We start from the raw sequence: 25,423 nt of genomic DNA, 5'->3' as shown, positions 1-25,423 counted from the left end.
ATTCTCCCACGTGGCAACACTAAACAAGCAGAGACAAGTCTGTTTGCGTGAATGCAGAATGTTGTGATGTTTTACTGAGGACCTCCATCCTACCAGTGCTTTGGCATGGGGAGGGAGGACACACTGGCAGAAAGACTGCAACTCTAAGAACAGCTCTACAGGTCATCCAACTTTGGTGCACTCGGTGTTCTAGAACTGCTTTGGATGGATCTCAACAAACTAATAATCATCAAGAGTTTCTAGTACACTGCATGGCTCAACAGCATACCAGAGCTGAAACAGGTCTTAAAAGCTATGTGCAAAGTTGCTTAGGGATTAGATGGCAGATCTGGGACAGGAATCGTGGCTTTTTGACCATATCTTCTAAAGCTTTTTCTATTACCATGTGTTCTCCTAATTGCCCTTGTAGAAACCTGCAAACCACCCTTGACTCTTTCCTTTGATCCACATTATCCCAGTATACATTTCTAAACCCAATGCCCACTTTCCTTGTAGTCTACAGTGACTGGGCCCTTTAAGAGCTTTCCTTTCCAAAGTTACCTGTATTGTCCATTGCATTGGACAAGAGATAAGAGCCTTCAGAACTTAAACTCAGGCCAGTCACTGAATCTGCATGGCCTCTCATGGTGTAGGTTAGCTTGTTTTGGCGCAAGTCCCAGACCTACAAAAAAATAAAAATAAAAAAAAGAGGTACTCCCAGAAATCAAATTGAGAATAGCAAAAAAAAAAAAAATATATAGTTACTAGTCAACTGCCTTGAGAAACTGGCATCCCTTCTCAATCTGGCTATGGGCCAAGAGAGAAAAAAAAAAAACCTCTTATCTTTTGCAATTTTTTTTTTTTTTAGAGAGAGAGCAAACATGAGAGGGGGGTGGGAGGAGGGGGAGAGGGAAAAAGAGAACCTTAAGCAACCTCCATACCCAGCAGGGAACCTGACATGGGGCTCAATCTCATGACCCTGCGCTCATGGTCTGAGCCGAAATCAAGAGTCGGATGCTTAACCAGCTGAACCCCCAGGTACCCCTCTTGTTTTTCTGAAAAGGGAGTCAAAGTGACTATGTCTGACTAAAGGGCTATAAACTAATGTCAAATATTATAATAAAGTTTAACAAAAATTAAGAATTTACAGTTCTTTTCAAATTATAAATGTATTAAAACTTTAAAAACTACAATCTTTAAAGATTTATTTTTTTATTCATGAGAGACAGAGAGAGAGAGAGAGTCAGAGACACAGGCAGAGGGAGAAGCAGGCTCCTCGCAGGGAACCCCATGTAAGACTTGATCCTGGGACTCCAGGATTATGCCCTGGGCCAAAGGCAGGCACTAAACTGCTGAGCCACCCAGGGATCCCCAATAAATAAAATCTTTTTTTTTTTTTTTAAGATTTTATTTATTTATTCATGAGAGACAGAGAGAGAGAGAGAGAGAGGCAGAGACACAGGCAGAGGGAGAAGCAGGGCTCCATGCAGGGGGCCCAACGTGGGACTTGATCCGGGCTCTCCAGGATCATGACCTGGGCCAAAGGTGGTGCTAAACCACTGAGCCACCCAGGCTGCTCTCCAATAAATAAAATCTTAAAAAAAAAAAAAAAAAAAGCTTAAACTATGCATCTTAGGGATCCCTGGGTGGCTCAGCGGTTTAGCACCTGCCTTTGGTCCAGGGCATGATCCTAGAGTCCTGGGATTGAGTCCCACATCAGGCTCCTGCATGGAGCCTGCTTCTCTCTCTGCCTCTCTCTGTGTCTCTCATGAATAAATAAATAAAATCTTAAAAAAAAAAAAAAAAAGTTAAAAAAAAAAACTATGCATCTTAGCAATTAAGACTTAACTTTTAGAATTACAGAAAAATACGTGAACACATCATTTGAAAAGGGCATTATGATGAAACACACATGTATAGAACAAGGCAATACACAGAAATATAGTTGCTTAAAAATTTTCATTAGAAAATGTGGCTAGAAATAACCTAATGTCAAACAGGGAAAATAAATGGTTCATTAAGTTATGGCCCATAAACACACTGCAACACTGTATGACCTTATGCTAGAGATAGTAGAGTGGAAAGGGTAAATTGTAAGACTTATGTGTTATTGGGCCACTAACCCTCCTCTAAGCCTGTTTCAGGTCTGTAAGATGGGGATAACAACATTTACTTCCTATGGCTGTTGAGAAGGTTACAAATAGAAGGCTTAGCAGATGCCTGGTACACAGCAGGCCCTCAATAATTGGTAGCTATTATTAAGCAACTCCTAAAAATAACTCTGAAGACCAAATACAAAAATGTTCCAACAATAAGTTATTAAGCTAATAGGAAGATACAAAACAGTATTTATATTTACATAGACGGAAAGTATATAAAAAATATAAAGGTAATATAAATAGTCTGGAATGTCATATGGAAAAAGAATAGCAATTTTGCTAAGGTCATTGGTATAATATAGAATTTCCTCCAAATCTGATTTAATATTGCTATGTAGTTTTTCTAAGTGAAATTAAATAAATGTTTTTGCTCCCTACTTAAGTAAGGCACTTCTCTTACCTAGAAATGAGTTTGATGTTGATACATAAGCTAGACAACTCCACTTTCCCCATCAATAACTCACTCATATGTGGAACCCAACAATCATTTTTGTGTCAGGATGTTTGCTGCCTCAATAATCAGGAAAGCTTGAAATGGCTGTCGTTTTCTGTTCAAGCTATTGTTCTTCCTCTTCAGAGAAGGCATTGTTGAAGTCTTTAGCTTTTTAGGAGAATATAATGTGCCATCCCTTGTAGCACTTGGACACCATTTTCAAACCTTCCTTCTTGAGGCCTGCACACACTATTGGTGTACAGCCAATGTGTATCTGGGATTTGTTACAGAAAGAACTAATTTAAGCAAGATGTTTTGCAAATGCCCAAATCAGTTGTTCAGTGAATGTTTGGGCATCTGGTTAGTGGGCATCGACTCTGTTTTCATGCTAGAAACAGTATAGAGTAGAAAGTTTTCCCAAGTTTTTGGAGTCTTGTTTACTTTTTTCTTTTTAAGATTTTATTTATTTATTTAGAGACAGAGTGCAAGCATGAGTGTGGGGGAGGGGCAGAGAGAGAGGGAGAAGATGATTTGCCGCTGAGCAGGGAGGCCTGATGTGGGGCTTGATCCCAGGACCACCTGAGCCGAAGGCAGACGCTCAACTGACTGAGCCACACAGGCACCCTACTGTGTACACTCTGATAAAAAAATATTTCCTGAAAACAAAGCACTGGCAGAAAAATATTGGAATGTTTATAGATAAATCAGACTTTTTAGTTTAAAAAGATAAAGACTACAAGGCTATGATGTAAACTTATAAAACATATAGTGTCAAGGCCCATGGCTGGTGCTGTTGGAGAAGCATATGACTCTTGACTTAGGGGTCATGAGTTCAAGCCTCACATTGGGTATAGAGATTATAAAAAATAAACAAACTTAAAAAAAAAAAAGGAAAAGAGAAAAACACAACGTATAGGGTAAGTAGGAACTATTCACCAAATTATACAAAACTAGAATAAGGGATCTTCTCAAAGAAATATGAAGGTCGGTCATTCATTCATTCATTCATTCTTTTTCTAAGTAGGCTCCATACCTAGCATGGAGCCCAATGCAGGGTTTGGATTCATGACCCCGAGATCAAGACCTGAGCTGAGATGAGGAGTCAGTCAACTGACTGAGCCACACAGGCACTCCTAAAGAATATCCTTTTATAAAAAAGCTAATGATATATGTAATTATTGTACTTATGGAACTTTATTTACACATTCTCTATATATGAGATAAATTTGGCCTTCAGAACAAAACTGGCATGACTGAGATTAGCTACCTGTAGAAACTGTCTATCCCAAGAGAAGGAATAACATACAGTGTACGACTCAGAGGACACTGAAAACCTTCACATCCTAGAAAGGGATTGAGTATCCCTTAAGGACTATAGCATAATTAAATATATCTGTTTATAGAAGACCCAGGAACAGTCTAGGATAAGGAAGGAAGAATAAGCCACATTGTATGTGGTAAGAAGGCCTTCCTTGCACAAGAGTATTATTCTTAAGCTAGTCTATCCCCAGAGTGGCATCAAATTCTCAGATCTTAAGTAAAAGAAACCAGTCTCAAAAGGCTACATACTGTCTGATTCCATTTGTATGATATTCTAGAAAAGGAACTACAGAACAAAGAACAGATCAATGGTTGGAAGGAGTTAGGAAGAGAAAGAAGGCTTGACCTAAGTGAACACTATGAAATTTTGAGGGTGATGGAAATTGTTCTGTACTTGTTTGTGGTAGCACACTAATCTATGCAAGCATAAACATTCATAGAACTGTACACTAAACAGGGATCCCTGGGTGGCGCAGCGGTTTGGCGCCTGCCTTTGGCCCAGGGCGCGATCCTGGAGACCCGGGATCGAGTCCCACGTCGGGCTCCCAGTGCATGGAGCCTGCTTCTCCCTCTGCCTGTGTCTCTGCCTCTCTCTCTCTGTGACTATCATAAATAAATAAAAATTAAAAAATTAAAAAAAAAAAAGAACTGTACACTAAACAAACACAATTTTGCCATATGCAAACCTTATAATAATTATTTTATTTTTTTAATGGGAATTTTTTTAAATGTAAGCTTTATGCCCAATGTGGGAGACTCGAACTCATGATCAAGAGCTGCATGCTCTACCAACTGAGCAAGCCAGGCACCCTTAATAATAATTTTAGAAGTATATAAATTATGATAGCTTAATGACACTAACTTACTGTCACACGTATAAGATGCCCTCTAGTGATTCTAAAGCTAATGGGCTCCCAAACTTCTCTCTGGGAAATATTGTATTAGCTATTAAGACAATCAGATTAAGTTCCCATGCTCTGATTCCACATTCTCCATACAGTTATAAGGTAGAAAAGCGATGGAAAGTTAAATTTTCGAAATGGTCAATTTTCAAGTATTATGGGACATCCAAGTGGGGTAATGCTGAGAGGCTGGTTGTATACATGGGTCTAGACCTGAAGATCCAGGCTGGGAATACAGTCATCAGCATAGAGATATCAAAGTCACAGACGTGGATGAGAACTATCCAGGGAAAAGGTATATATGAGAAGAGCACCTAGGATAGGACCTTGGGGAATAATGACAAAGAAAAAGACAAGATGACTATCTACTGAATTTAGGAACAGAGAGGAAGATCACTGGTGACCTTCAGGAGAAGAGTATTAGTGAAACAATGGAGGCAAAAGCCAGACTAATGAGGGGTGATCAGGAGACCTGGAGTGGAGGAATGAGATGAGGCGAGGAACTGAAGACAGTGAGTGTAAAACAATCATCAGGGGGCATTTCTCCCAGGTATTAAGAGCAGGACTCTGAAACCCAAGTCTGGGTTTTGCTGGGCCTCTCTTAATTCAGTTTCTTCATCTGTAAAATGGCATTAATACCATTTATTTCATGTGAAGTTTAAATGAATAATAGAAAGCTCTAAGAACAATGCCTGACACAGAGGTAGCACTATGTCACATGGTAATGATAACATTATTACTACCATCACCACAAAAGAAGCCTGGCTGTGAAAGGGAAGACTGACAGGGCAATGACAAGAGGAAGTGGCACAAAAGGAAGACTCTCCTATTCAACACCAAGGCCTGAGCATGATGCTGACAAGACGACAGCAGAAGAGCAGGTGGAAAACAGAGGATCTGGGAAAACAGATAGTGTTAGGACCCAGATAGGAAAGTTGAAATCCTTCCACTGAAGGGACTACCTTTACACAAAAGCAAGGACATTTCATCCATAGTAGCAGCAGAGGAGGCAGGGAGGGAAGGGTGCATGGCACAATTTTTAGGTAGGGACAACAGGAAGCTGGATATTTTACCCACTGGTTACCACTCTAAAGGTAAAACACAAGCTGAAGTCAAAATCTTTGAAACACTTAAGGAAGCCAACAGACACAAACTGTACCCACTCCTCTATCCCCCAAACACTTCATATCCACTGGCATTTGTTATGTCCAGAAACTCTGCTAGCTGTTCTAATGCATTAGGTTCATTTAACCTCTACAACAACCCTATGAGGTAGGTGTATTGTTATTAAGAGGCTTATAGAAGTTAAAGAATTTGCTTACAGTCCTAAGAAACTAGAATATGATATAACTGGGATTAGAATCCAAGTCAATTACTCAAAAGCATGAGCTACACTATCCTGCTGCATGGACTGCTGCCACTCTCACATCATTACCACCTTCTCTCTTTCTCGGCTGTGGATGCCCCAAAACTTCCTTTCCACAGTCTCAAAGAGAAAGACACACTGAGAGATCAGAGTTGAGAATCACAAATTGACTCAATGCTATCTCAGCAGGCCAACAAAGTGGAGGAAAAAAAAGGCTGTGGAAGTCTTTAGGCAGGGAACGCATTCTTCACGTTCACAGGCTCCATATATGGGACTTCACACTTCACATAACTGTCTGGTCCCTGATGGTATGTATATGAGCTGCAATGCAACTCTTGACTTAGAAGTCAACAAAGATAGGACGAAAGAAAACAAGATTTAAGTTACTATTTTCCTTGTAGTTGGTACAAAGTGCAAAGCTACCATAATCTCAGAAGTTTGAAGAGATTACCTCTGTGAATAGAGACAGGTGAAAAAGAAATGTAACACAAACATTAAACATACCTTGATATCGTTATCTATTCCACCAGAAATAATCTGATCACTTGTATCATTGAAGGTCACAGCTAACACCTGATAGGTGTTCTGAAATGTCTGGATGGCTGCTTTCTTCCGGATGTCCCAAAGCTGAAGCAGAAGAACAGGAGGGTCTATAGTCAAACATAATTCTAAGAAGTAATTGCATAATACATGCTGAAGTTCAAGGACTTTGTACAAACATATTTTTAACAGGGATTCTGTTCAGAAACTTGTCTGGAAAAAAAAAAAAAAAAAGAAACTTGTCTGGATATTCTAGTAACATGGTGAGAAGTGACCACAATTTTGCCAACATATCTGAAAGTTGGGAGAACAAATCATTTTGGTCATATTTTCAGACTCCTTTGGTAAAGTATGAATGAACATAGCTCATCAACATGCCCTCAGAATGGAAATCCTCTACTTGCTTAGTTCATATGCTCTTAGCACAGCAAGGATGTAAGACCAGTGTTTTCAAATTGTAGATCAATGGGCTATGGCTTACATTAAAAAATAGAGAGGGGTTACATAAGCGAAAATGGCAAAGTAAGGAAAGCTAAAAGGCTGTCCTACAAAAGCAGAGAATTATATGGCAAAAGAATTGGTAGAATCAACTTTATCAGAACTCTAGAAACTAATCAAAAGTTTGCAGCAACCAGGCAAATGTTTAATGAGGGGAAAAACCCTCCTGAGTCTTAGTAAGAGAGTTTTATAGTGTTTTAACTTACTCTGTCTCTATCTCCTACTCAGCAAGAGCTTTGAAGACAATGGCCCATATTCCCAGTATTGGTTCCTAGTACCAGAGGGAGCAGAATGGACCTTATTCTCAAAGAATTGTGCTTGTTTTTCACTGTCTGGTGGCTCCTTGAAGGATAAACCTAAAGAGTTTGACTTTATTTTGCCTAATCTGGAACTGTGCCAGGGCAGAGGCATTTGTCTAAAACACTGAAAGGCAAATGCATTAGCCTCTGCTGTCTGAGGCCAAGGATGACAGTTGGGGCAAACCACAGATAAACCAAAAAGCCCAGGAGGAAACCTAGGAATGAGACAATCTTGGAGAAAGAGGGCTCTGCAAAGCTGAAGTATTCCTAGGACTCTAGAAGGCCATTTGCATGCCGGTGTCTGGTACATGCTCAGAAAAGACCTGAGAAGGCCTTAAGTTCTCTTCTCACTGATCTGCTGGGCTCTGCACAAGCAGGGAGTGAAGGCTAATGAAAAATTGTAAATTGCCTGGTAAAGACAGACCCAACACACCCACAGTGAATCTGTAAAGACTGGCAGAGTTGTTTTTTTTTTTTTTTTTTACCATAAGCGATTAAGAAAAACTCTGCTGAATCAGTAGTGAGTCACTAAGCTAATAAAACAGATTTCAGGGATCCCTGGGTGGCGCAGCGGTTTAGCGCCTGCCTTTGGCCCAGGGCGTGATCCTGGAGACCCGGGATCGAATCCCACGTCGGGCTCCCAGTGCATGGAGCCTGCTTCTCCCTCTGCCTATGTCTCTGCCTCTCTCTCTCACTGTGTGCCTATCATAAATAAATAAAAAAATAAATAAATAAATAAATAAATAAAACAGATTTCAGTGGCTACACATGGCAAATAATACAGACTTTACAAAATTAGTTCAGAAAAATCACTAAACAGGGGTGCCTGGGTGGCTCAGTTGGTTGAGTGGCCGACTCTTGGGTTTTGGCTCAGGTCATGATCTCAGGACCCTGAGATCCAGCCCTGTGTTGGGCTCTACACTCAGTGGGGAGTATGCCTGAGATTCTCTCTCTCCCTCTGCCTCTCTCCCTGCTCATGCTCTCTCTCTAAATAAATAAATCTAAAAAAAAAAAAAAAAGAAAAAAGAAAAAAGAGAAAAAGAAAGAAAACTCATTAAACAAATAGCTACAACAAGCAGCAAGAACAAACCCTGAGGAGAATATAATTTCCAGAGTTACCACATTATAACATTTAAATGTCCAGTTTTTAAGAAGAAATTATGAGGCACAGGCAGCCTGGGTGGCTCAGCGGTTTAGTGCCACCTTCAGCCTAGGGTGTGATCTTGGAGACTAGGGATCAAGTCCCATGCGCTCCCTGCATGGAGCCTGCTTTCCCCCCCGCCGCCTGTGTCTGTGCCTCTCTCTCTGTGTCTCTCATGAATAAATAAATAAAATCTTAAAAAAAAAAAAAAAAAGGAAATTATGAGGCACAAAAAGAAGCAAAAAAGTATGGCCTATACAGAAGAAAAAAAGAAATGAAGTCTTTTAAAAAAATGATGGGACAACTGGATAACCATATGCAAAATAATGAAGTCACACCTTTATCTTATACCATATGGAAAAATGTACTCCATGTGGATCAAAGATCTAAACATAAAAAACTATGATATTCTTAGAAGAAAACATGAGGGTAAATCTTCATGGCCTTGGATTTGGTGATGAATTATTAGATATGACATCAAAAGCACCAAGTGACCAAAGGAAAAAAACAGATAAATTGAACTTCATAAAAATAGAAACTTTTAAAAAAAATTTTATTTATTCATGAGACACACACACACACACACACACACACACACACACACACACAGAGGCAGAGACACAGGCAGAGGGAGAAGCAGGCTCCATGCAAGGAGCCCGATGTGGGACTCGATCCTGGGACTCCAGGATCAGGCCCTGGGCTGAAGGCGGTGCTAAACCCGCTGAGCCACTCAGGGATCCCAAATAGAAACTTTTGTACATCAAAGGATAGATGGTATCTAGAAAATGAGATGAGACAACAACCAACAGTGGGAGAAATATTTGCAAATCATGTATTTTTTTTTTTAGATTTTTATTTATTTATTCATGAGAGACATAGAGGGAGAGAGAGAGACAGACAGATACAGGCAGAGGGAGAAGCAGGCTCCATGCAGGAAGCCCGATATGGGACTCAATCCCGGGTCTCCAGGATCACGCTCTGAGCCGAAGGCAGATGCTCAACCGGTGAGCCACTCAGGCGTCCCACAAATCATGTATTTGATAAAGATCTAGTATCTAGAATAATGAACCCATAGTCCAACAACAATAATGCAGAGCCCAATAAATGGGCAAAGGCCCTGAGTAAACATTTCTTTTCAGAAGGTATAAGCACGAGAAAAGATGCTCAGCATCATAAATCATTTGGGAAATGCAAATCAAAATGATTAGACTGCTTCACGCTCACTAGGATGGTTATGATTAACAACAACAAAAAGGAACCACAGAAACTAATGAGTGCCAGTGAAGATGTGGAGAAGTTGGAACCCTTGAACATCACTGGTGGGAATATAAAATGATGCAGCTACTGTGGAAAAGCGTGGATATTCCCCAAAAAGTTAAAGTAGAATTAATATATGACCCAGCAATCCTGTTCCTAGATATATACCCAAGAGAAGTGAAAATGGGTATTCAAACAAAAACTTGTGCACTAATCTTTGTAGCAGTGTTAAAAAGGGATGAAGTATTAATACACGTTATAACAAGGATGAAGCTTGAAAATATTAAGCTGAGTGAAAAAAACTGGACACAAAATGAAATGTCCAGAAGAGTAAGTACATAGAGACAGAAAGATTAGTGGTTGCCAGGACTGAAAGGGAGAAAGGTACTGACTCCTAAGTGGGCATGGGGTTTCTTTTGGGGGTAATAAAAATGTTCTGGTATTGGCTCATGGTGATGAGCACACACATTGTGAATGTACTGGAAGCCACTGAATTGTCCACCTTTTAAAATGGTTAAAAAGGTGTATTTTATGTTTGTGAATTTTACCCCAGTTAAAAAATATATAGAAGAAAACATCCCATATACAAAGAGTTGGTTCATAAACACAGACGTACTAAAGGGAATATACACTGGGTCATAGTATAAAATATATTCCTTAATGCGGATTGTGATTAAAAAAACATTTAAAAATTACTATGCTTAGACCACCTAGTTTATTTTTATTTTTATTATTTTTAAAATATTTTATTTATTTATTCACGATAGACACAGAGAAAGAGAGAGGCAGAGACACAAGCAGAGGGAGAAGGAGGCTCCATGCAGGGAGCCTGACCTGGGACTTGATTGCGGGTTTCCAGTATCAGGCCCTGGGCTGAAGGCAGTGCTAAACCACTGGGCCACTGGTGCTGCCCTAGACCATCTAGTTTAATCTCAACTTTTATGGATGGGCAAACTAAAGCTTAAAGAATCAACTACCTTGAAGAAAAATACCCAGCAGGTCAATAACAAAACAAGGACTAGAATTTAGTACTGTCTGATTCCATTACATTCCTGTTGTATTTACTAAAATGTGTGTTAATTTCTTGTAATTACTAAAGTAATATATGCTTGTTAAAAAGTCAACATTTATTTTCAATGGCTGTCTGATTTATTTTTTAATGTTTTTTTAAATTATTATTATTTTTTAGATTTTATTTATTTATTAGAGAAAGAGAGATACAGGCAGAGGGAGAAGCAGGCTCCATGCAGGGAGCCCAATGTGGGACTTGATCCCGGGTTTCCAGGATCACGCCCTGGGCCGAAGGTGGCGTTTAACCGCCGAGCCACCAGGGCTGCCTGCTGTCTGATTTATTAATAACAGATGATAAAGATTAGGTAGAACAATTCTAGAACCCTGTACTCTAAACAACTAGGCTCTATTTTTTTTAAATAGACATATATAGAAGATGGCAGAAGAGTAGGGTCCCCAAGTCACCTGTCCCCACCAACTTACCTAGATAACTTTCAAATCATCCTGAAAACCTATGAATTCGGCCGAGATTTAAAGAGAACAGCTGGAACGCTACAAAGAGAAGAGTTTGCACTTCTAACAAGTACAACTTGTTTTTAGCCACTCTGCACTGAGCAAAATGACTAGAAAGAAGAACTCACCACAAAAGAAAGAATCAGAAACAATACTCTCTGCCACAGTTACAGAATTTGGATTACAGTTTGATGTCAGAAAGCCAATTCAGAAGCACAATTATAAAGCTCCTAGTGGCTCTGGAAAAAAGCATAAAGGATTCAAGAGACTTTATGACTGCAGAATTTAGATCTAATCAGGCTGAAATTAAAAATAAATTAACTGAGATGCAATCCAAACTGAAGGTCCTAACGACAAGGTTAATGACGTAGAAGAAAGAGTGAGTGACATAGAAGACAGGTTGATGGCAAGGAAGGAAGCTGAGGAAAAAAGAGAAAAACAATTAAAAGACCACGAGGAAAGGTTAAGGGAAATAAATGACAGCCTCAGAAGGAAAAATCTACACTTAACTGGGGTTTAGACAGTGCCGAAAGGGACAGAGGACCAGAAAGCATGTTTGAACAAATCATAGCTGAGAACTTCCCTAATTTGGGGAGGGAAACAGGCATTCAGATCCAGGAGATAGAGAGGTCCTCCTCTAAAATCAATAAAAACCGTTCAACACCTCGACATTTAATAGTGAACCTGCAAATTCCAAAGATAAAGAGAAAACCCTTAAAGCAGCAAGAGACAAGAGATCCCTAACTTATATGGGGAGAAATATTAGATTAACAGCAGGCCTCTCCACAGAGACCTGGCAGGCCAGAAAGGACTGGCAGGGTATATTCAGGGTCCTAAATGAGAAGAACATGCAGTCAAGAATACTCTATCCAGCAAGGCTCTCATTCAGAATAAGGAGATATAAAGAGCTTCCAAGATAGGCAGAAACTGAAAGAATGTGACCACAAAACCAACTCTGCAAGATAATATTAAGGGGGACTCTGTAAAAGAAAGAGGACACCCAAAGAAATAATCCACAAAAAACAGGGACTGAATAGGTATTATGATGACACTAAATTCATATTTTTCAATAGTAACTCTGAATGTGAATAGGCTTAATGATCCCATCAAAAGACGCAGGGTTTCAGACTGGATAAAAAAGCAAGACCCATCTTTAGCTGTCTACAAGAGACTCATTCTAGACCTAAGGACACCTACAGCCTGAAAATGAAAGGTTGGAGAATCATTTACCATTCAAATGGTCCTCAAAAGAAAGCAGGGGTAGCAATCCTTATATCAGATGAATTAAAGTTTATCCCAAAGATTGTAGTAAGAGATGAGGAGGGACATTATATCATACTTAGAGGATCTATCCAACAAGAGGACCTAACAATCATGAATATTTATGCCTCTAATGTGGGAGCTGCCAAGTATATCAATTAATAATCAAAGTAGGGATCCCTGGGTGGCGCAGCGGTTTGGCGCCTGCCTTTGGCCCAGGGCGTGATCCTGGAGACCCGGGATCGAATCCCACGTCGGGCTCCCAGCATGGAGCCTGCTTCTCCCTCTGCCTGTGTCTCTGCCTCTCTCTCTCTCTCTGTGTGACTATCATAAATAAATAAAAATTAAAAAAAAAAATCTTTAATAATCAAAGTAAAGATATACTTAGATAATAATATACTAATACTGGAAGACTTCAACACGGCACTTTCTGCAAATGACAGATATTCTAAGCCCAACATCTCCAAAGAAACAAGAACTTTATTATTTATTTATTTTTTAAAAAAAGATTTTATTTATTCGTGAGAGACAGAGAGAGAAAGGCACAGACACAGGCAGAGGGAAAAGCAGGCTCCATGCAGGGAGTTCGATGTGGGACTCGATCCCGGAACTCCAGGATCACGGCCTGGGCCCAAGGCAGGGGCCAAACTGTTGAGCCACCAGGGATCCCCGAAACAAGAGCTTTAAATGATACACTGGACCAGATGGATTTCACAGAACTTTACATCCAAACGCAACTGAATACACATTTTTCTCTAGTGCACATGTAACTTTGTGGTCCAGAATAGACCACATACTGGGTCACAAATCAGGTCTCAACCAATACCAAAAGATTGGGATTGTCTCCTTTTTCAGACCATAATGCTTTGAAACTTGAACTCAATCACAAGAATAAGTTTGGAAGAAACTCAAACACGTGGAGGTTAAAGAGCATCCTGCTAAAAGATGAAAAGGTCAACCAGGAAATTAGAGAATTATAAAGATTCATGGAAACTAATGAGAATGAAGATACAACTGTTCAAAATCTTTGGGATATAGCAAAAGCAATCCTAAGAAGGAAATGCATTGCAATACAAGCATCCCTCAAAAACTCAAATACACCAGCTAAACTTGCACCTAAAGGAACTAGAGAAAGAACAGCAAATAAAACCTACACCAAGCAGAAGAAGAGAATTAAGTAATGATTTGAACAGAACTCAATGAAATAGAGACCAGAAGAACTGTAGAACAGATCAACAAAACCAGGAGTTGGTCCTTTGAAAGAATTAATAAGATAGATAAACCATTAGCCAACCTTATTAAAAACAAAAGAGAAAAGACTCAAATTAATAAAATCACAAATGAAAAAGGAGAGATCACAACCAATACGAAGGAAATACAAACGATTTAAAAAACATATTAGGAGCAGCTATACACCAATAAATTAGGCAATCTAGAAGAAATGGAAGCATTTCTGGAAAACCACAAACTACCAGAACTGGAACAGGAAGAAACAGAAAACCTAAACAGGCCGATAACCAGGGAGGAAATAGAAGCAGTCATCATAAACCTCCCAAGACACAAAAGTCCAGGGCCAGATAGCTTCCCAGGGGAATTCTATCAAACATTTAAAGAAGAAACAATACCTATTCTACTAAAGCTGTTCTGAAAGATACGGAATACTTCCAAACTCGTTTTATGAGGCCAGCATCACCTTAATTCCAAAACCAGACAAAGACCCCACCAAAAAGAATTATAGACCAATATCTCTGATAAACACAGATGCAAAAATTCTCAACAGGATACTAGCCAATAGGATCCAACAGTACATTAAAAAGATTATTCACCACGACCAAGTGGGATTTATCCCCGGGATGCAAGGCTGGTTCAACACTCGTAAAGTAATCAATGTGATAGATCATATCAACAAGAGAAAAAACAAGAACCATACGATCCTCTCAATAGATGAAGAGAAAGCATCTGACAAAATACAGCATCCATTCCTGATCAAAACTCTTCAGAGTGTAAGGATAGAGGGAACATTCCTCAGCATCTTAAAAGCCATTTACGAAAAGCCCACAGCAAATATCATTCTCAATGGGGCAACACTGTGAGCCTTTCCCCTAAGATCAGAAACACCACAGGGATGTCCACTCTCACCACTGCTATTCAACAGTGTACTAGAAGTCCTAGCCTCAGCAATCAGACAACAAAAAGAAATAAAAGGCATTCAAATTGGCAAAGAAGTAGTCAAACTCTCCCTCTTTGCAGATGACATGATACTGTACATAGAAAACCCAAAAGACTCCACTCCAAGATTGCTAGAACTCATACAGCCATTCGGCAGTGTGGCAGGATACAAAATCAATGCACACAAATCAGTGGAATTTCTATACACTAACAATGAAACAGAAGAAAGAGAAATTAAGGAGTCAGTCCCATTTACAATTGCACCCAAAAGCATAAGATACCTAGGAATAAACTTAACCAAAGAGGTAAAGGATCTATACCCTAAAAACTACAGAACATTTCTGAAAGAAATTGAGGAAGACACAAAGAGATGGAAAAATATTCCATGCTCGTGGATTGGAAGAATTAATATTGTGAAAATGTCAATGCTACTCAGGGCAATTTACACATTTAATGCAATCCCTATCAAAATACCATGGACTGTCTTCAGAGAGTTAGAATAAATAATCTTAAGATTTGTATGGAATCAGAAAAGACCCCGAATAGCCAGGGGAATATTATAAAAGAAAACCAGAGCTGGGGGCATCACAATGCCGGATTTCAAGTTGTACTACAAAGCTGTGATCATCAAGACAGTGTGGTACTGGCACAAAAACAGATACATAGATCAATGGAACAGAATAGAGAACCCAGAAGTGGGCCCTCAACTCTATGGTCAACTAATATTCGACAAAGCAGGAAAGACTATCCACTGGAAAAAGGACAGTCTCTTCAATAAATGGTGCTGGGAAAACTGGACAGCCACGTGCAGAAGAATGAAACTAGACCATTCTCTTATACCATACACAAAGATAAATTCAAAATGGATGAAAGATCTAAATGTGAGACAAGAATACATCAAAATCCTAAAGAACACAGGCAACACCCTTTTTGAACTTGGCCACAGCAACTTCTTGCAAAATACATCTATGAAGGCAAGGGAAACAAAAGCAAAAATGAATTACTGGGACTTAATCAAGATAAAAAGCTTCTGCACAGCAAAAGAAACAGTCCATAAAACTAAAAGACAACTTACAGAATGGGAGAAGATATTTGCAAATGACCTATCAGATAAAGGGCTAGTATTCAAGATCTATAAAGAACTTCTTAAACTCAACAGCAAAGAAACAATCCAATCATGAAATGGGCAAAAGACATGAACAGAAGTTTCACAGAGGAAGACAAAGACAGGGCCAACAAGCACATAAGAAAATGCTCTGCATCACTTGCCATCAGGGAAATTCAAATCAAAACCACAATGAGATACCACCTCACACCAGTGAGAATGGGGAAAATTAACAAGACAGGAAACAACAAATATTGGAGAGGATGTGGAGAAAGGGGAACCCTCTTGCACTGTTGGTGGGAATCTGAACTGATGCAGCCACTCTGGAAAACTGTGTGGAGGTTCCTCAAAGAGTTAAAAATAGAACTGCCCTACGACCCAGCAATTGCACTGCTGGGAATTTACCCCAAAGATACAGATGCAGTGAAACGGCAGGACACCTGCACCCCAATGTTTATAGCAGCAATGTCCACAATAGCCAAACTGTGGAAGGAGCCTCGGTGTCCATCGAAAGATGAATGGATAAAGAGATGTGGTCTATGTATACAATGGAATATTACTCAGTCATTAGAAATGATGAATACCCACCATTTGCTTCGACATGGATGGAACTGGAGGGGATTATGCTGAGTGAAGCAAGTCAATCGGAGAAGGACAAACATTATATGGTCTCATTCATTTTGGGAATATAAAAAATAGTGAAAGGGAATAAAGGGGAAAGGAGAGAAAATGAGTGGGAAATACCAGAGAGGGTGACAGAACATGAGACACACCTAACTGGGAAACGAGCAAGGGGTGGTGGAAAGGGAGGTGGGCGGCGGGTGGGGGTGACTGGGTGACGGGCACTGAGGGAGGCGCTTGATGGGATAAGCACTGGGTGTTATATAGTATATGTTGGCAAATTGAACTCCAATAAAAAAATATACAAAAAAAATTAAATAGACATATATAACATGGATTTACATTTTCTAAAAAAGATTTTATTTTATTTTTAAAGTCTATTTATTTTTAGTAATGTCTACAGCCAATGTGGGGCTCCCACTCATGACCCCGAGATCAAGAGTCTCATGCTCTTCCAATTGCGCCAGCCAGGTGCCCTGAAAAGATTTTATTTTTAAGTAATCTCTATATCCAATGTGGGGCTTGAACTTACAATCCTGAGATCAAGAGTTATACTCTACTCACTGAGCCAGCCAGGCACTCCCAAGTCTAATATTTTAAATTATTAGTTTCAGACAACCATCATTTTTAAGAGATTATTTTACTTTGAAATACAAAAGGTTGGTAGTAGGGATCCCTGGGTGGCGCAGGGTTTGGCGCCTGCCTTTGGCCCAGGGCGCGATCCTGGAGACCCGGGATAGAATCCCACGTTGGGTTCCCGGTGCATGGAGCCTGCTTCTCCTCTGCCTATGTCTCTGCCTCTCTCTTTCTCTCTGTGTGACTATCATATATTAAAAAAAAAAAAAAAAAAAAAATTTAAAACAAAAAAAAAACCCCAAAAAGTTGGTAGTAAAAGAACATTTTTTGTTGCCTAAATCATTTAAGAATTGCTGACCTAATGCTTCATCACTCCTAAATACATGAGTGTTTGCCTATAAAGATATATCTAATACAGAAGACATATATAAAACTCTGTATAATCTTAACCAATCAGAATGAAGATGTTAACACCAAGATATTACTACTATTTGGTCCTCAGATCTCATTTAAATTTCACCACTTGTCCCACTATGTCTTTTATTGCAGAATAAAATAAAAGACAAATAAAACCGCAGTTCAGAATCATGTGTAGAATTTAGTGGTCATGTTTCTTTGGTCTCCCTCAGCCTGAAAGAGTATCTCATACTTTTCTTGACCTTGACACTTCTCATTAAAGGACAGTTATTTTGTAGGATGTCCATCAGTTTAGGTTTGTCTAATGTTTCCTCACAATTAGATTCAAGTTATTCTTCTTTGGCAGGAATCTCACTGGAGTGATGCTGCAGTTTCACTGTATTTTATTGAGTGGCTCATAATTTTGATTTGTCCCATTATGGATAATGTTCAGTTTGATCATTTGATTAAGATGTTCTTTTGACAATCATTCTTGCACAAGATGTTCCAGGTTCAACTTGTACTTTCCCTGCCCAAGCCTGAAATAAGGAGTCCTGGTTTCTTTAGTGGAAAATGGTATTTAAAGGCCAAGATGTACATAGTAGATGTATTCACTGCTATCAGGGTATTGTTCTTAAGCCCTTTTAGTGGACAGTTGCCAATATATGCATACACAGGCACACACATATCTGGAAACATACATTTACATCTATTATTTTTTCTATACCTGTTTATGTTGAATGTCATGAGTTCACACTAATACTTCCAGTTTAATGCCAACAACACAAGATGTGTTTCTTTTTATTTATTTTATTCTTAATTTTTAATTAATTAATTAATTAATTCATGAGAGGCACAGAGAGACAGAGACATAGGCAGAGGGAGAAGCAGGCTCCTCGCAGAGAGTCCGATGTGGGACTCAATCCTGGATCCTGGGATCATGCCCTGAGCCGAAGGCGGACACTCAACTGCTGAGCCACCCAGGCATCCCTTCTTTCTATTTTTTAAAAAGATTTTATTTATTTGACACGGAGGGGGTTGGGGAGAGAGAGAGAGCAGGCAAGAGCGCATGTGCATGAGCAGGAGATGGAGAAGCAGGTTCCCTGCTGAGCAGGGAGCCCAGTGTGGGGCTCAATTCCAGGGCCCTGGGATCATACATGATCTGAGCCAAAGGCAGAGGCTTAACTGACTGAGCCACCCAGGTACCCACCTCAAGATGCGTTTTAGTTCTCTCTCCTACATTGGTTAACTCCTTTCTCTGACAATGAAAAATCTGCTTCCTGTTTTATTTATTTATTTATTTTTTAAATTTTTTATTTATTCACAGAGACACACACACAGAGCGAGAGAGAGAGAGAGAGAGAGAGAGAGGCAGAGACACAGGCAGAGGGAGAAGCAGGCACCATGCAGAGAGCCTGACGTGGGACTCGATCCAGGGTCTCCAGGATCATGCCCTAGGCTGCAGGCGGCGCTAAACTGCTGCGCCACTGGGGCTGCCCTGCTTCCTGTTTTCTTTATTATATTTACTTGTCTAATCAAGCTTCACATATATAACCAATCTCCCATATCCTTTTCTACCTTCTCCTACGTGGATGTCTTCCTTTCCTTATTTGAATTGTGACTCCCATTCCCTATGTGGATCTCCTCCTCACACCATGTGGGTTATCCATTTGTATGAATGCCCCCTTCACTCTGCTCTGCCTCTAATATCTCTCTCCAGGCTGCCTTTCCTCAGGAATCTATTCTCAGCCTCAGACTCCCTACCTAAACTGCTCCCACCCATGCAGACACCCTCAGCTCAAGCTCTGACACCCCTACTTTCTCCCCCACCAATGTGTAAATGACCCTTTTATCCCGCTAGGGCAAGGATTCTCCATGTTGGGCTGCTCCCCCATCTCTAATTCCCTGTGCTGGGCTCCCTACTCTGTGTCATGTGGATGCCCTCCTTACCTTTGTCAGTCCCCATCTCCCTATAATGGACTGTTCCCATCCTGCATGGATGCTCTCCTTACCTCACTTGGGCCCTAACACTCCACTCTGGGCCACGATAGCCCACTCTCACCTCTAACTTGAACACCTTCCCCACTTTGGTCTACGTAATGGCACCAGAACTGAATTGTTTATAAAAGGTAACAATTTGTATTTATATATATGTTCACAAATATTATATATAAAATAATATGCATTAAATATATAGGTAATATAAAAATGATTTCCTAATAGCTTTATTAGAAACAACGAATTGCTAAAAACAGTATGAAAACTACTAGCATGGAGAATGCTCAGGATACCACTTCAAGACTGAAAATGCAAGAATTACCGAAAGCTTTGTTTTCTGTTGAGAATTCTTATGAGTGAAATGTAACACAGTGTTTCTCCCCTTAGATAAGCAGAGGTTATTAAATTCCTACACTTATAAACCTAGAACAGAAAATAATTAACAAAGCATTCCAACTTGGCAAGTAACTAAATGGCATATGTAAAAGGCTGTTCAACAAAGAATTAATTATAAATAGTATGTTGAAATTAAGAATAAGGAACTAGTTAAAAAGCAGTCACCTTTAGGTGATGTGACACATTAAGCTAAATATAACGTTCACTAATAAACTTAAAATATTTATGTTTAATTAAGGGAAATAAAAAGCAAGAAATTGAAAGAAAGAAAAGACAGACATACAGAAGTGCATGGCTGGCTTAGTCAGCCGAGCACCTGATTCTTGATTTTAGCTCAGGTTATGAACTCTGGGTGGTGAGATGGAGCCTGAGTAGGGCTCTGCCCTCAGCAGGGAGTCTGCTTCTCTCCTTTTCCCTCTCCCTCTAAGCTCCTCTCTCCCTCACACCCTCTCTCTCTTTCAAATAAATACAAAACCCACAAAACAAACAAACAAAAAAACAAAACCAGGCAGACATTCACAATGGAGAGTAGTTGAAAAAACAAAAGCAAAGTAAAGACTGAAGGATAAATATGAGGAAAGAGATAAAGAATTAAAAGACAAAATAAAAGAAAGTCAGAGAAAAGGTAATGAAAGGAAAGCTGGAAATAAACAGGATTAAGTTCCTAGATGTTTATTATAGCAGGCGCTTGTGAATTTAAACAAAATTCAGGGTATTCTTATCTCACTGCCTTTCAAAAGGCCAATGAGCAAATCAGTTACTGTTAAGACTCTCTAAATATGGCACATGTAGGTTAGGAGCTCAGGGCTTTGGAATCATTCCTAAGCTGCAGACTCTCCTCCTAGCCAAACATCAAGCGGCCCCAATCGACTGGGTTTATTATAAAAATGATTTAGTAGGAAAAAAAGATTTAGTAGAAAAATATCTCAAAGTAGATGATTCATTATGTCCATGTGACCACCTTTAACTATGAGAAGAAAACAAATTTATTTAAAAAAACAACAATCATAGGTTTAGTGTGGTTTCTCAGATATACTTCTTTCAAGTCCTCCTGGTTTAATCATTATATGACTACCCAGAATCCAAAATTAGTGCCAAAGAAAGAATAAAATGGTTGGTTCTACAAAGTAATGCGTCCTTATGTGCCCCTGAAATAAATTAACATTTTCAGGCCTCATTTTCCTCCTCTGAAATTGAGGGTGCAGTGGTGAATATTAACAATGTATAAATTTGTTGAATCACTGTTGTATACCTATATCTAATGTAACATTATGTATCAACATACTCAAATAAAAATAATGATAAAAAAGTATAATGAGGATGCTGGGTGAGATCAATGGCTCCCAAATTATGAGACCTGCTACATCAAATCATATGAGGAACAGGTTTAAAAATTCTAGTTCTTAAAAACACAATACCATTTATATTAGCAACCAAAAAGGAGAAATATTTACGTATAAACTTAACAAAATATGTACAGCACCTATATGACAAAAACCTCAAAACTCTGATGAATGAAATCAAAGAACAAAATTAATTGAGATATAGTCCACGTTTGTGCATAGGAAGACTCAATACTGTCATTCTCAACTTTATAGATTCAATGCAATTTCAACCAAAATTCTAGTAAGTGGTCTTGTGGAAATAAGCAATTTACTCGAAAGTTCTTATGGAGAGGCAAAAGACCCAACACAATATTGAAGGAGAAGACAAAACGTGGAGGACTGATGCTACCTGACTTCAAGATTTACTGTAGGGGTGCCTGGCTGACTCAGTTGGAAGAACATGTGACTTGTGATCTTGGGGTTGTGAGTTTGAGCCCCATGTTGGGTGTAGATATTACTTAAAAAAAGACTTACTGAAAAGTTACAGTATTCTGTTGAATATATCAATGCGAGAACAGAGAGCCCAGAAATAGACCCCCATAAACAGAGCCAACTGACCTTTGACTTAGAAGCAAAGGCAATGGAGCAAATGAGTTTCTTCAACCAATGGTGCTGGAACAACTATATAACCACATGTAAAAAACATGTATCTAGAGACAGACCTTGCACTTTTCACAAAAATTAACTCAAAATGGATCATAGACCTAAATGTAAAACACAACTCCTAGAAGGTAACAGAAAAAAAACACAGATGATCTTGGGTATGGCAATGACTTTTTAGATACTACACCAAAGGCACAATCCATGAAAGAAATAACTGATAAACCAGATTTCATTAAAATTAAGAACTTCTGCCTATGAAAGACAATGGCAAGAGAATGAGAAGATAAACCACAAGGCAGGGAGAAAATATCTGTACATCTGATAAGGGACTATTATCCAAAATGTACAAAGAACTCAACAAAAAGAAAACAACACGATTGGGCAGCCCCGGTGGCGCAGCGGTTTGGCGCCGCCTGCAGCCCAGGGTGTGATCCTGGAGACCCAGGATCGAGTCCCACATCGGGCTCCTTGCATGGAGCCTGCTTCTCCCTCTGCCTGTGTCTCTGCCTCTCTCTCTCTCTGTGTCTCCCATGAATAAATAAATAAAATCTTAAAAAAGAAAACAAAATACACAGTTAAAAAATGAGCTAAAGATCTTAACAGACACCTCACCAATGAAGATAAATGATACAAAAAGCATATGAAGAGATGCTCCACATCATATGTCATTAGGAAAATACAAATTAAACCAACAACAAGGTTATCACTACATACTTATCAGAGAAGCCAAAATCTGAAGCATTGACACCAACAAATGATGAGGTGGAGCATCAGGACTTCTCATTCAGTGCTGGTGGGAATGCAAAATGGTACAGCTACTCTGGAAGTCAGATTTGTGGTTTCTTTCTTTCTTTCTTTTTTTTTTTTTAATTTTTATTTATTTATGATAGTCACACACACACACACAGAGAGAGAGAGAGAGAGAGAGAGAGAGAGGCAGAGACATTGGCAGAGGGAGAAGCAGGCTCCATGCACCGGGAGCCCGATGTGGGATTCGATCCCGGGTCTCCAGGATCGCGCCCTGGGCCAAAGGCAGCGCCAAACTGCTGCACCACCCAGGGATCCCCTTTCTTTCTTTTTTTAAAAAAGATTTTATTTTTAAGTAGTCTCTACCCCCAATGTGGGGCTCAAATTTACAACCCCAAGATCAAGAGTTGCATGCTCCATTGACTAAGCCAGCCAGGTGGTTTCTTAAAAACTAAATATGCTCTTACCATATGATCTAGCAATCATGGTCCTCAGTATTTACTCGAGAGTCGAATAACTTAGGTCCACACAAAAACTCTCACATGGATGTTTACAGCAGCTTTATTCATAACTGCCAACTCTAGGAAGCAACCAAGATGTCCTTTAGGACATTTTTAGGAGGTGGATGGATAAATTAACTGTGGCACATCTAGAATATGGAATGTTATTTGGCACTAAAAAAAAATGAGCTACCAAGCCATAAAAAGATGCGGAAGTATCTTTATTTATTTATTTTTTTAAAGGAGACAGAAGTTTACTGAATACACGGCAGGGGGAGTGGTAGGCAGGACAGCAGAGGAGAGGCTGCCTGTAAGACACGGAAAAATCTTAAATACATATTACTAAGTAAAAGCAGCCAATCTCAAAAAAGGCAAAAACTATGGAGACGGTAAAAAAAAAAAGATCAGTGGTTGCCAGGGGTGGGAGGTATGACTAGAAGGAGCACAGAGGATTTTTAGGGCAGCAAAAATACCCTGTATGATACCACGGTGATGGATACATGTCATTATGTTTGTCGCAAACCAAAGAATGTATTAACACTAAACACAAACCCTAATATAAACTTTGGTGGGGCAGCCCGGGTGGCTTAGTGGTTTAGTGCCGCCTTCAGCCCAGGGCCTGATCCTGGAGACCCAGGATTAAGTCCCGCATCCGGCTCCCTGCATGGAGCCTGCTACTCCGTTTATGTCTTTGCCTCTCTCTCTCTCTCCTTCCCTGTGTCTCTCATGAATAAAACAACAACAACAACAACAACAACAACAAAAACCCACAACTTTGGTGGACTTTGGTGATTCTGTGTCAGTGTAGGTTTATCAATTGTAAAAAATGTACTGTTCTGGTAGGCAATAATAGGGTAGGCTATGCATGTATGAGGGCAATGGGTACACGGGAAATCTCTATCTTCCCTTCAATTTTGCTGTGAACCTAAAACTGCTGTTAAAAAAGGGTCTTAATTTAAAAACAAAAATTTTCATTCTATACCTATTAAAACTAGAATCTGGGTATTTTAAACAGGTTCTTCAGGTAGTCTGACATGAAGACAAGTTGGAAATCACTGGACTAAGTGACATTGGTACTAAATCATATACTGATGCTTTCATATAGTGACTATTATTTTTACAACAGCTTTGTAAGACATGTATATTACTGTCACTGTCCTAAAGACTGAGAAATAGGATCAGAAAAATGAACTGCCTGAGATCACATAATTAGGTAAACAGCTGAGTCAAGAATGCAGTTCAGGTGGTCCATTTCATTCCAAGTTATAGTGGCTCAATATGGTTCTAACATTCTACAAGATATTTAAAAACATTGCCTGCTAGCTAGCTAGCTATTTTTAAGACTTTTTTTTTTTTTTTTTTAATTCATTTATTAGAGACACACAGAGCAGGGGTGGGGGAAAGCAGGCTCCATGCAGGGAGCCCGACGCGGGACTCGATCCCGAGTCTCCAGGATCACACCCCGGGCTGAAAGTGGCACTACACCGCTAAGCCACCGGGGCTGCCCCATTTCGTTGCCTGCTATTTAAAAAGACCTCTGTTTTTGTGGTGCTTGGGTGGCTCAGTCAGTTAAGTGTCCAACTCTTGGTTTCAGCTCAGTTCACTGATCTCAGGGTTGTGAGATTGAGCTCTATATCGGGCTCCACACTCAGCAACCTTAAAAAAAAGTAAAAATAAAAAGACCTCTGTTTTGGGAAATAACTGCTAAAACAAGTTGTGGAGAGGAAGCTACAGCATAGGTGGAAGGCTATAAGTTATAATAAGTTCACATTATATATATATATTCACTATATATATATATATATATACATACATACATATATGTATATATAATAAGTTCACATTACAGAACCTCAGAACTGTAACACAAACACCCACCTTAACTGTTCCATCATCACTTCCAGTGCAGACAAGCTGGGGGCCCCTCCTGGCCGGATAACAGGAATTCACAAAGGAAGTATGTCCTTTCAGCCTTTTAACCCTCTCACCTGTTTCACTATCCCACACTGCCACAGTTTTATCTGTGGATGCAGAGAACAGCATACTACGAGAGGAAGAACAAAAAACAAGTAAGTGAAGATGAACAATAGCCTTCTATCTTCCCCACTTGCCAAAATGTGCCAAACTCTCTAAGGCCACTGACATGTTGTACTCTTGACAGTGTGACACATGATGCAGGAATGCCTCACCCTACCTACCAAAATCCTACTGGTACTCTAGACCCGGTTATGAGGTCTACCCTATGAAAA

At 39.6% G+C, this 25,423-nt stretch overlaps 1 protein-coding gene across 1 annotated transcript in view; it reads right to left on the bottom strand.

Annotated features, from left to right (window-relative positions):
- SNRNP40 (small nuclear ribonucleoprotein U5 subunit 40) overlaps positions 1 to 25,423 on the bottom strand; it is a 40,208-nt gene that overhangs the window by 8,792 nt on the left and 5,993 nt on the right. Inside the window, exons 4-6 of the mRNA XM_077898768.1 lie at positions 25,053 to 25,218; positions 6,664 to 6,786; positions 541 to 661 (exon numbers count right to left, since the gene is read on the bottom strand). Of these exons, the coding sequence (XP_077754894.1) occupies positions 541 to 661; positions 6,664 to 6,786; positions 25,053 to 25,218 (410 nt within the window). The remainder of the gene's footprint in view (positions 1 to 540; positions 662 to 6,663; positions 6,787 to 25,052; positions 25,219 to 25,423) is intronic.

The sequence above is a fragment of the Canis aureus genome, chromosome 5, assembly GCF_053574225.1.
Source record: "Canis aureus isolate CA01 chromosome 5, VMU_Caureus_v.1.0, whole genome shotgun sequence".
NCBI classification, from domain to species: domain Eukaryota; kingdom Metazoa; phylum Chordata; class Mammalia; order Carnivora; family Canidae; genus Canis; species Canis aureus.
This window is presented reverse-complemented; position numbering and strand designations above follow the sequence as displayed.